Source organism: Pleurodeles waltl, chromosome 4_2, assembly GCF_031143425.1.
Source record: "Pleurodeles waltl isolate 20211129_DDA chromosome 4_2, aPleWal1.hap1.20221129, whole genome shotgun sequence".
In the NCBI taxonomy this organism is placed as follows: domain Eukaryota; kingdom Metazoa; phylum Chordata; class Amphibia; order Caudata; family Salamandridae; genus Pleurodeles; species Pleurodeles waltl.
The window spans coordinates 678,721,074-678,733,266 of record NC_090443.1 but is presented as its reverse complement, the minus strand read 5'-3'; the positions used below and the strand labels follow the sequence as shown (position 1 = coordinate 678,733,266).

Below are 12,193 nucleotides of genomic sequence, written 5' to 3'. Positions count from 1 at the left end.
GACATCCGTTCCCACCAGCCTCTTCCTGGCGGTGAAAACCACCAGAAACAGGCTGGCGGTAAGGGGGTCAGAATCCCCAGGATTCACCCAACTGGGGGTAAACCGGCAGGAAACCGCCGGCCCCGGTTTTCTGACCGTGGCTTTACCGCCGCGGTCAGAATGGGCAAGGAAGCACCGCCAGCCTGTTGGCGTTGCTTCCGTCATTCGCGGCCCTGGCGGTCTTTGACCGCCAGGGTCAGAATGACCCCCTCTGTCTGTTAACTTTTGGTGGTCCGCTCTCAGGAGGTATGTGGTTCTCTGAAGCCTCCTGATCAGTTACTTTAGGGCAGCCATGTTTCGGTCCCGGTGGGCAGTTCTTCCGTGGTCTGGTACTGCCGTTGTCAGGGGACTAGTCCCTTTAGTATTAGGGAGTTCTGGTGAAGGGGCCCAGTTGCAGAGGGGTTCGCATTCCTTTTGGAACTGGTCTGTGGTCCGGGGTGAGTCAAAGTCCAGCAGTGTGCCCCTTCTTTGTGGAAATGGGTCTCTTCTTGTTTCACAGCAGATTTGAGGTTCTAGTGGCCAGTAGTGCTCTTTAAATCACATATTTAGGGGTACTAATGGGTGTGAGGACCAGTGGCCAAAGGGCATATAGTCCTGCAGCTAATCCACCCCTGAGGTGACCACATCCTATGGGAGTGCATCACTAAACTATCCCGGACTCACTATTTCAAGATGGAATGGGCCATCTGCCACAGTACACTCCATCTGGCTCACTCTAGAGGCTCAGCCCGAGGGGATTGTCCACCTACTGACTAGCTACGTTTTCCCACCTGCCCCATGCCATAAGATGTCTGGGGCAGGGGGAAGCTTTGTCCTCGAGAGGGGGGCAAATTCCTTTGTCCGGCAGCGGTGGTGTAGCCTTTGAAGCTCACCTCCATGATGGGTCTAATCACTAGCCATTCTGCAGTGGTCTTTGTCCTGACCTCTGGGAGTGGCACACACTCCCAAGCATGTGATCAGCACTCTGTCTTGGCGGCAAACCCTTGAGAAAGCCCTCCAAGGCAGGGGAAAGCTAGTCACTTGGTGGGCATCCTCTGAGGACATCACCTGGGTACATGCTAGGTAAACCTGGGCACGAGAATCGTGTCCAGGGTTAAAAACCGCAGTCTTTGACACCAAACACGAGGGAATTCAGTCATGCCATTATGGAGCTGTACATCTGGGATCTGCCCGGGTGCCAGCCCATGTCATCATATGGGCCGCCAGTCACTTGAGGTAGCATTAAGTTTTAAATGCCACCACAGGCCATATATGCTTCCACATATATATCCACAACACAATGCACCCTGCCTCCTGGGCTATAGGAGGCCTATCTGAGGTGTGTTATGTTATGGGCAGTGGGCGGACTCTGCCTGACCTGTGTGGGCAGAGTTGAACTTGAGCAGGCGAGCTGCTCGTGCAGCCTGACATGGCAGCTCTGTAGGCATTTTTTTTTTTTTTTTTTTTACTCTGGTTACTCAGTTTGGGGCAATCAGTGCTGCAGCCCTGGTGACCCCTTTACCATCTCTGCCCTGGGTACACTGGGACCATTTACTATGGCCTTCCAAGAGTCGTAAAGTCCTTGCCAATTGGGTTTACCAATCACAGTTACATTTTAAAGGAATGAGCGCTGGAACAGGGGTCTGATTAGCAGGCCACTGCACTTTCAGATATAACACGACAGCATTGAGCAGCAAAAAGTTGGGGGTGACTTTTCAAATTCCTAAGCAAGTATTTTCTCTACACTACGGCAAAGACCTCAGCACCGGACTGAAAGTTAGTATATGGTCTAAAATATGTAGTTTTTTCGTGTGATGTTAATCTGTGCAACATTTAAAAAAAATAGCTTTGGATAACCTGCCAACACTCAAGGCGGCAGTAAGGAAATGGATTGATAGCTGGGGGAAGAGAAACATTAGTCTTGATATGTGTTGCTTTGTTGCTCCCACAAATGTAAACCATTCAGTGCCTAGAAAATAAAAGCAGGTTTCAGAGAGGAATTCTGTACTTTTGCCTCAGTAGCTAAGCTGGGGACAAATTTCCCTTCCAGGAAGTGCTTGTAAGGTATGAACAGCAGTTCCAAAAACAACATTGAAGTTAAGAAATAAGTACAAGAAAAGTCACAGATTACATTAAGCTGCTAAAGACCAGTGTTTCTAAAACTGTGGGTAATGAGCCAATGTTTGTGGGTCGGGAAAGTCCTGTAAATTATATGTTTATCTTGTTACATTTGCAGTGCTTCAGCGACCGAAGTCAAATGTCAGGCTATGTCTTCTGACAAGCTGCAGCTTATTCTTTTACCATGAGATTGGTGTTTACTTTTCTTTCTCGGACTACAAAGTGAAAGGAGTTTTAAAGTGAATTATGTATTTTTTGCAAAACACAACAAAATGTAGACACATTTGTCAGTTGGGATAAAGTAAATTTTTTGCGATTTTGAAGTATGCTGGAAACAGAGATTTTATAAGACTTAAAACAAAACAAATAGAGCATCTTTATCTGGTGATGCAAAAATGCTAAACTTTCACAGAAAACCCATTTCCACACATTATCATTTGAGTGTTGAATGCTACACACTTTTATCAGTAAAGCTGTATGTCTGTGGAAAGTTAGCCATTTCCATGAAAATGTGCTGTGTGTAAATGAGACACGATGCTTTAGTCACATTAAAAAATCACCCCTCCCCGTGTACATTGAAGGTAGGTCGCTCGAAAAAGTTTGTCATTCTAAAAAGTGGGTTGTGGGTCTAAAAAGTTTGGGAACCACTCCATGGACATTTTATTTTTCCAGGATTTGGGGGAAATCTTTGATTGCAGAAAATGGGAAGTAAAGAACCAGCCTATTTTAAAAGAGTGGGGAATAAAAATGTACAAATTGATGGAGAGAATGGAGAGACATTTTATGCTAAAATGTGATTATTCAACTTTGGAGAAGGCATGTGCTGAAATGGAGAATCTAAAAGTATTAAATGTATTCCAGAAATTATACTTTTCATGCATCCATTGCTCAATGAAGTATGGGCTCGATTCACATAGCTATGCTTTGACTTTTGTTGTAAACTTAGACCAAAAGTATAAGTTTATGACTTTGGGAGTTCAGAAAGGGCATTTATGAGTTCTATCATTATGTCTGTACTTGTGGCGTGACAAGTTTACCTTTGTGAATCGGCCCCTGTGTGTTTTACTATGTTGCATTGACGAGATAGAGATAATTAACCTATTTTTTTATTGACAATGTAAAACTTATTTTTTAACATTTGCTTTAAAAGATTATGATGGTCAAACTGAATTTGCTGCTATACAGACACAATACAATGAATTCAACTTTTTTGGGTGGAACTCAATTCCTTTGGGTTTTGTTTTTTAGCCGTCACAAATTTTCATCAGAAAAATATGCTTTGACCATTTAAATTAGTTTACACTAATCATTCATGTCTTTCCTACATATAGATTTTGCAACTACAGTGAACAGCTTTTGTCTGTATTCCGCCCCCAGTCATTAGGATTCAGTCAGCATTATTTTGGTACATAGAAGGAAATTGGACAAAAAAGGGTACAGATAAGACATACTGTTCAAGACATTTGCATGTTAGCATTTTCAGCTATTAAAATAGGAATTCTTACCATGATTTTGTCAGATGAAAATCCAATCGCCACATATCCATCTGATGGGGCACTCATTTCAAACACGAAGCCACCCCCAGTTGCAGGAACAGATGACATGAAGAAACAGTTGGAGCTGGTAGCAGGATTGCATTCACTGGGATTTCTGAAACATAACTTCTCGGAGTCACAGTTACCACTGGTGATCTGCAACTGGCACCAGGGAAACATAGGTCAAAAGACGAGCCCATTCACTTGTCATAAACAGTTATTTTAGACAGATAAACCACAGAGGTTTCTAACACGGTGACTATGGCATTTAGGAAGCATGAAGTCTTGGTCTATCTTTGTTTACCGTTTTGTACTTATGTAAAAGAACCAAAGAGGAGGGGATGCTTGCAGGTTGAGCTTCCAGTATTCAATACAGGTCTGTGGAAGGGAATATCTATTTGACATAAATCACAACTGAGGTAGCACAAAGTCCAGGGCGACAATTAGGTCACACAGGAGATATCATCAACCAACCAAGATGGATAAAGAAAATCTAGAATAAACATTAAGATGAAGACATCTATCGTATTCCACTGGATGATTCTGTACTTCCACAGTGTCTGGAAAAGAATAATACCAGCAGGCAGCACAGCCTATAATGTGAGGATCCATTTGAAATTAATAAAATGGAAAGGACTGTAGAAATTCCTTCTTCTAATGTGATAGAAACATTAAATTCAAAGGTTAGGAAGATTAAAAAAATAGGTAATAAAAATAGGAAATGGGCTAACTACTCAATGTATTTTTAGGCTAATAATGTCATATAAAATTATTTAAAGTTACCAATGAGTAAGGATGTGCACAATGGGAAAACGTGGAGATCCCATTATGCTTCGTGGTTGAAGCTGTGTCTGGGTCACAGCAAGATGGCCAGTGGGTGAGCAACAGAGGAGCAGCAGTGGTGCTGGAGGTGCAGGAAAAATGCTACTTAGTAGGCTATGCCGGGGGGCTACGATAAGGTGTGAGACGTGGGACAAGTAAGGTCCATCACCGCCAGTAAGCAAGCAAGCAGCAACAGCTTGGCATGGCAGCATGCAGAAGGTGGACCGTAAGCGTGGTGGAGGTGGGGATCGTCCACGAGTCAATCTCTGCAGAAGCTGTCTGTGTAGCACAGATGCAGGTTGCTGCTCCCTAGTGACTCTCTGGCATCCCCCAGCAAGAGTCTGAAACACTTAAGGTGAAAGGCATCACCAGAAAAGGACCACTAAAATCATGAGTCTTGGGAAAAGCCCTGAAATCCACTAGGAGCCAGAAAATATCTGTAACAGCCGAAGGATCTAAAGTGTCTACAAGTAACAATATCAGACTAGACAACTCTCCAGGGGAGTCACAGCAAGTGCTGGCCCATCAGGGGATGAATGCTGTCATCTCCTCAGTGGATCCGGAAGCACTGAAGACATCTTGGCCTGAGATTATTCATACAGAGCAACAGCCAGTGCCCAGGCTCGTCTCAGGTACAGAGAGGCCGCTCTCTAAAGATCAAACAAGGTCACAACTTGATGGCAGGATACCCTTTTAACTCCCAGTTCCATAATCTGTGATAATCCCAAAGGGAAGCATACGTATCCTGTGTTTACGGTGAGCAATCCAAAAGGATCGGGAAGGGAGAGGGCCTCATCCGGGCCTGTGGATCAATCAATAGGTCAGACTATGGATCTGAGGAGTAGCCGGAGTAGTATATACTTACCAACAAAGTTGCTCTGGCTCAGATCTAACAATCATGTGGGTTCATCAAGCACCTGTGACGAGGTCTCCAAATGCAAAATTCCTGCACACGGCCTTAATGAACTTTGGCAACTTCACAATCAAGGAGCAAATTTTGTCGTATGCCATTAGAACTAAAAACTACAGCTCCTTTTGGGTATTTTGCTACATGTCTATCATGGCTGTTCGGCAATGGAGAGAGTTTCCAGGACTGATTGGTGACTTCAAGTATTGAGGGGTACTTGTGGGTATAATTCAGCAATCCAAACTTAAGGTGTTTTGTAAGGGACAAGTACACATCTTTCATTCTGTTGATCATGCAAAATGATTATTGCAGTCAATAAAAGGGGCGGTGCTAAGGGAGAAACGATGAATTAGCCTTTTGGGGAAATAAAACTTTTTCCAGTGGACTATTTGATTTATCGATTATTATCTAATGAAGCTCAGGATTTGGACTTCAAGACACACTATGAAAAGTGGGAAAAGGGGAATGTGATTTAATTCCACTGGGACTCATTCATGTCCATCCATGGCTATCTGCTGCTTTCCGTCAAATGCAGGTTCTGGGAGTGCCACAGCACTCCCTTTCATGGGATGGGAGGAGGGGTGGGGTGGAGGGCTTCATGGTTGGCTGTGAGGGGAGGGGCACAAAGGGGGCAGGTGTGGGTTTAGGAGGGGGAGATAAAGCAGGTAGGGAAAGGTTATTTTAGTGTGCACAGGGTTAAGAGAAGTCACTAAATCTAGGCAGTTGGGCCAGAAGGAGAAGAGGTCCTAACCAGTAGTCTAGGCATAAAAACAAAAGTGGATAGGGGGGGTCAGGCGGACAGGATACCCAGCTAGATGGCTAGCAAAGGTTTTTAAATTGCCTTGTGTAATGCGAATAGGGTTAACAATGGAATCAAATATGGGCTAAACATCACTGGGTAAGATCATAATAGGCACAGATAATTTTCAGAGATCAACAGGCCAGGTGGATAGCAGTTAGCATTTACACCAAAAGTCAGTATTTGCATCTGGTTAGTTTCTATGGCCCCATAGAAGGTGAAACAATCTCCCTGCAGGAATTATACAATCTTTTGATCTCTCTTCCTGGTCTCCTGGTGTTAGGGGGAGATTTTAATATCATACGAGATGTAACGATAGATAAATCGCATAAGAATAAGTCTCAGAGCAAACCCACAGCCTCGTGTTTTTCGGCAATGATTATTAGACACCTGGCCTTAATAGATCACTGGAGAGTAGATCATCCCCAGACCCAAGAAATTACCTGGTTTCCCCAAAAATTCAATGTGGTCTCCAGGACTGATTTTGTTTTAAGCTCACATCAATAGGCCACGTGGAAACTCTTGTATTCTGCCTAATCCCTTTTCAGTCCCCATTACCGAATTAATGGGCCAGGCAGATAGAACGGCCGCAGTGGATGTTAGATAAGTTCCTATTGACGGATGAAGGGTGGAATGCAGCCCTACAGCTCTCCGTTACTGAGTTTTTGATTAGGAATGCAGGTTCGCCCTCTATTTTTGCAATTTGGGAGGCATGCAAGGCATTCAGTAGGAGAGAAGCCATTTCATATGAAGCACAAATAATGAAGCTAAGAAAGGAGAAATCTATGACCTTGCAACAGGAGTTTGACCAAGCAACACAGGACCTCAGAGGCCAGAGTGAAAGAAGCTAGATATATTTTGAGGGAGCACTACTTGTCCCAGAAAGTAGTAAATCAAAATACATCTTTCCAGCAATACTATGAAGAGAACAAACATGTTGGGAGGTTTTTGGCTTAGTCAGTTCAAAAGAGGGAAAATAATGCGGCCATTAAGTCTATTTTCAACGAGGTCCAGGGATGTATGGTTGATCAACCCAATGAAATACATAGGGGGTGATTCTCACCCTGGCGGGCGGCGGAGGCCGCCTGCCAGAGTTCCCCCCTCCAAAATACCGCTCCGCGGTCGAAAGACCGCTGAGGGTATTTTGGGTTTTGCACTGGGCTGGCGGGCGACCGCCAAAAGGCCGCCCGCCAGCCCAGTGCAAAACACCCTTCCCACGAGGACGCCGGCTCAGAATTGAGCCGGCGGAGTGGGAAGGTGCGACGGGTGCAGTGGCACCCGTCGCGTATTTCAGTGTCTGCATAGCAGACACTGAAATACAAAGTGGGGCCCTCTTACGGGGGCCCCTGCAGTGCCCATGCCATTGGCATGGGCACTGCAGGGGCCCCCAGGGGCCCCACGACAACCCATACCACCATCCTGTTCCTGGCGGGCGAACCGCCAGGAACAGGATGGCGGTATGGGCTGTCAGAATCCCCATGGCGGCGCAGCTCGCTGCGCCGCCATGGAGGATTCTTAAGGGCAGCGGAAAACCGGCGGGAGACCGCCGGTTTTCCACTTCTGACCGCGGCAAAACCGCCGCGGTCAGAATGCCCTGCGGGGCACCGCCAGCCTGTTGGCGGTGCTCCCGCCAACCCTGGCCCCGGCGGTCACAGAATGACCCCCATAGTGTGGTTTTAGCACACTATTCTAAACTTTACACTCCTACGTCCTCAGTCAGTTTAGATCAAGTAGACAAATACTTGTGGGAAATTAATCTACCTACACTTAGTAAAGAGCTCCAGACATCCATAGTGGCACCAATCGGGCTAATGGAAGTAAAGGAGGCTATTAAGAACACCCATAACGGGAAGATCTGTGGGAATGATGGACTGCAAGCCGACCTTTAAAAAGCCCTGATAGAGCATATTGCTGGATTTCTAGCTACTTTGTTTAATGACATACTTAGTCGGGGGAGGTGTCCAGCTCATTTACCAGGGCAGTAATTGTTAGCTTTCTCAAGATGAATGAACTGGGCTCTTATCATCCTATTAGTCTCTCGAACAACAATTGCGAGTCATTTACAAAGATTTTGGCTGCCAGAATTATTCCACTAGCCCAAGGTGTGGTCCATAGGGATCAGTGTGGGTTCCTTCTGGAAAGAACTACTTCAACAAACACCATTTTTTTGCTACAGGTAATAATGTTGGTTGCTGAAAAAGCTTTCGATCTAGTTCAAAGGGAAGTTCTATTCTCAATTGTGCATAGGTTTAATTTTCCCCAAACATTTGTGAGGCTACTCCAAAATCTATATCAGAATGCAGATGCTGTAATCCTAGTTAATAGACACATAGCTTGCATTATGTCGAGGGACCCGCCAGGGATGCCCCTTGTCTCCTGTGGTTTTGGCACTCTTTATCGAGCCCCTGGTGACCACATTGTGACAAAACACTTATATAAAGGCATCCCCGACAGGATGTGCCCAAAGTTAAACTATTTGCTGATGACATGATTTTGTATTTAGGAGCAGAAGTGCAGAATCTGGAAAGAGCTTTTGCAAAGATCAAAGTATTTACAGACTTAGGGGGTGATTCCAAGTTCCCCCAACAGAATACCGCTACGCGGTCAGAAGACCGCCGCGGTTATTCTGTGTTTCCCGCTGGGCTGGCGGGCGACCGCCAGAAGGCTGCCCGCCAGCCCAGCGGGAAACCCCTTCCCACGAGGAAGCCGGCTCCGAATGGAGCCGGCGGAGTGGGAAGGGTGAGATGGGTGCAGTAGCACCCGTCGCGATTTTCAGTGTCTGCATGGCAGACACTGAAAATCTTTTAGGGGCCCTCTTACGGGGGCCTCTGCAGTGCCCATGCCATTGGCATGGGCACTGCCGGGGCCCCCAGGGGCCCCACGACACTCCTCACCGCCATCCTGTTCCTGGCGGTCACAACCGCCAGGACTTGCTGCGCCGCCATGGAGGATTCCTCAGGGCAGCAGAAAACCGGCGGGGAACCGCCGGTTTTCCGTTTCTGACCGCGGCCATACCGCCGCGGTCAGAATGCCCTTGGGAGCACCGCCAGCCTGTTGGCGGTGCTCCCGCGGTCCCCAACCCTGGCCGTCTCGGACCACCAGGGTTGGAATCACCCCCTTAGGGTACTGCAGAGTTAATCATACGAATTCAGAGGCACTCCTGTTTCACAGTACCAAACTAGTCTGTCCAACAGATATGCTGGCACATTTCAGGGCCCTATGTCCCATTAGATATTTGGGCATATATGTTTCCCACAATTTTGCAGACCTCTATCACTCTCAAAAAAGCCCAAAACATTCTTCGTCAATGGCAAATGCTTCTGCTAAGAGTTATTGGTCATACCCCATTAATTTAAATGATGATTCTCCCATTATTTCTCTTTATATTATCTAATGTCATTATCAAAGTCTCCCAAAATTGTTTTAGTGCATTCGATCAGATGTTATGCCAGTTTGTACGGGCAAATAAAAAAAAAACATACTAAGCTCAAAACATTCCAGCTACGCATTGACGATGGTGGCTTAGCACTACCACATTTTAAAACATTCTGAGGCAGCATATTTTGAATGGGCTATTAGAGCAGCTACATCTCAGAAACTTGACAAAAATTTCATCTCAAACAGATGCTGTTTGAAGATAATGTTCAACTCCCTCATTTCCTTAAGGTCCTGAGGCTTCCAAAGCACACCAGGTATAGATTTTTCCATCTTGTATGGTCTAGAAATGTCGAGCTCTAAGAGGAGTACCATTTTACTCAATTTCACCCCTCTATGTCGTCATACGAATCTGATGTGTTTGGTCTGCAGGTGGGTGCAAGCAACACAAATCTGATGTGTTTGGTCTGCAGGTGGGTGCAAGCAACATTAATGAATGGGAAAAGCTAGGGTTTTCCCAGATCAATGATTTTCTACTGGCAGGAAAAGTCATGTCATTGGAGCAGCTCAGACCTAGCAAACCAGGTATCCCTGATTCCTTAATCTTCTCCTACCTGCAAATCCACCATTGCGTTCAATCACCTCAGACATCAGACATATTAGCCTCCATATTACCCAAGCATACTATATAAGTGGTCAAATGGGGTGGAGAAGTGGGATTGAATACTGCAGAAAAAACTCTACGACAATCATCCCCAAAGCTCTGACCGGGATCGAGACCACTATGGGGTGTAAGACTGATTCACTGCTTTGGAGGCAGTAGAATATATTTTCTCATAAAGCCATAAGGGGAGCTAAATTAAAAAGAATGGATTTTTTTTGTAAAATGGATGCTCTAATATACACCCTCTCGTGTCAAGAAAATGTTTCCTTCGGTCTCGGGAGGAATGCTTTAGATACAAGCACAGTTTGGAGATGTGTGTTTCACCTGTCCTGTCTTAGCAGGGTTCTGGGGAAGAGTGTGTCAGTGGCTCAGCATTGAAGTACAAGCGTCTTTAGTTCCGGACTGCTTAGGGGTTCTTTTCGGAATTCCCAGTTGTTCAAATCTATCTATTCGATCAAAACAGATCTTTTTCACTGTATCTTTAATAACAAAGCCACTAATATTACAACAATGGAGAACAGTAACACCCCCACCATATGAACTTTGGGTACGCAAGATGAAAGTAGTCAAGTCAAGAGAACAACTTTATGCACAGAGAATAGGTGCAATTCGGAAGCATCTACACATTTGGAGGGAAGGCTGAAGGGATAATAGGGATAAACTGGAGCTTGTATATGTATGTATACATAGGTATTTTAACATATATCTTTTTATGCCTAAGTATTTTTAATCATGTTGACATTTCATATGAATTTTGTTCTTATGGAACCCTTTTATCGTCCCTACCTGCAAAATATATCAAATACACTATTTAAAAAAAGAGTAAGGATGAAAGACACGCTTTCACAGACTTGTTTTTATTGCTGCCTGCATCTGAATATATAGAGCAGACTAGGCCACTTTTGAGGCCTAAACACATATTGGCCATTCTCAAAAAAAGGCCTTGAAACATTGGGCCAGATGTATAATCACGGCCCTTTGCGAGTCGGAAATAGCGATTTTTAAGAAATCGCTATTTCCGACTCGCAAAGTGCCATGTATCACATTTGCTATTCGGTAATAGCGATTTCTTAAAAATCGCAAATGCTATTACCGAATCGCAAATTGCGATACCGGCCCCATTCGCAGCTATGGGCCTGTTGGCCCATATCTGCGAATTTTTTGCATTTCCAAAATTGCGATTTCTGAACCAGAAATCGCAATTTTGGAAATGCAAAAGCCCAGGGTGCTGGGGGCCTAAGGCCCCCTCTGCTGCACCCCAAAAATGTTGTGGGGGACATGTAAGGTGCACACATGCCAATAGGGCATGTGTGCTTTACATGTTCAATGTAAAAATGCATTTTAAATGCATTTTTAAATTTTGCACCAGGTTACCACCTGGTTTCATTTCATGGTATTTTGCATGTGCAAAATGCCATTCTGCGAAAAATCGCAATTTGCAATTTTTTGCAGCATCGCCTTGCGATGTGGATTTTGCGAATCGCAAATTGCGACTCACAAAACCAGGTCGCAATGCAAGAAATCACAATTTTTGCGATTTCTTATTTGTGGTCTGCGAATGCCTTTCATGCATCGCAGACCACTTTTTTGCACTCGCAAACGGCCGAATTTTGCGATTCGCACCATTTGCGAGTGCAAAAAAATGTCATACATCTGGCCCATTATTGCATGCTATCTGCATTTGGCCTTGGCATCTAACCCGAAAATGGTGAAGGTCCTTCCTTAGACAGCATGTCTGTCATCCAGCCACAGAAGCAATGAAATACACCTTGAGAGGTGTCCTTATCAGGCTGATTGCAGATGTAGTTAAATTTATGGAGCATGCAATAAAGCCATTTACTTGGTCTTCTTATGTTGGTAATTAAATTGTTATGGCATTACAGCAACTAACATGTTTTAGTTTCTGTATCCATTAGGTTCTCGGCCAACAACTGATTACTTCTATTTTAATTGAA

General features: G+C 44.9%; 1 protein-coding gene across 2 annotated transcripts in view; it reads right to left on the bottom strand.

Moving 5' to 3' along the window:
* LOC138293180 (putative ferric-chelate reductase 1) overlaps positions 1–12,193 on the bottom strand; it is a 240,455-nt gene that overhangs the window by 152,806 nt on the left and 75,456 nt on the right. For both annotated transcript variants that reach the window (XM_069232257.1, XM_069232258.1), the window contains exon 6: positions 3,642–3,833. In XM_069232257.1, coding sequence (XP_069088358.1) covers positions 3,642–3,833 — 192 coding nt within the window. The remainder of the gene's footprint in view (positions 1–3,641; positions 3,834–12,193) is intronic.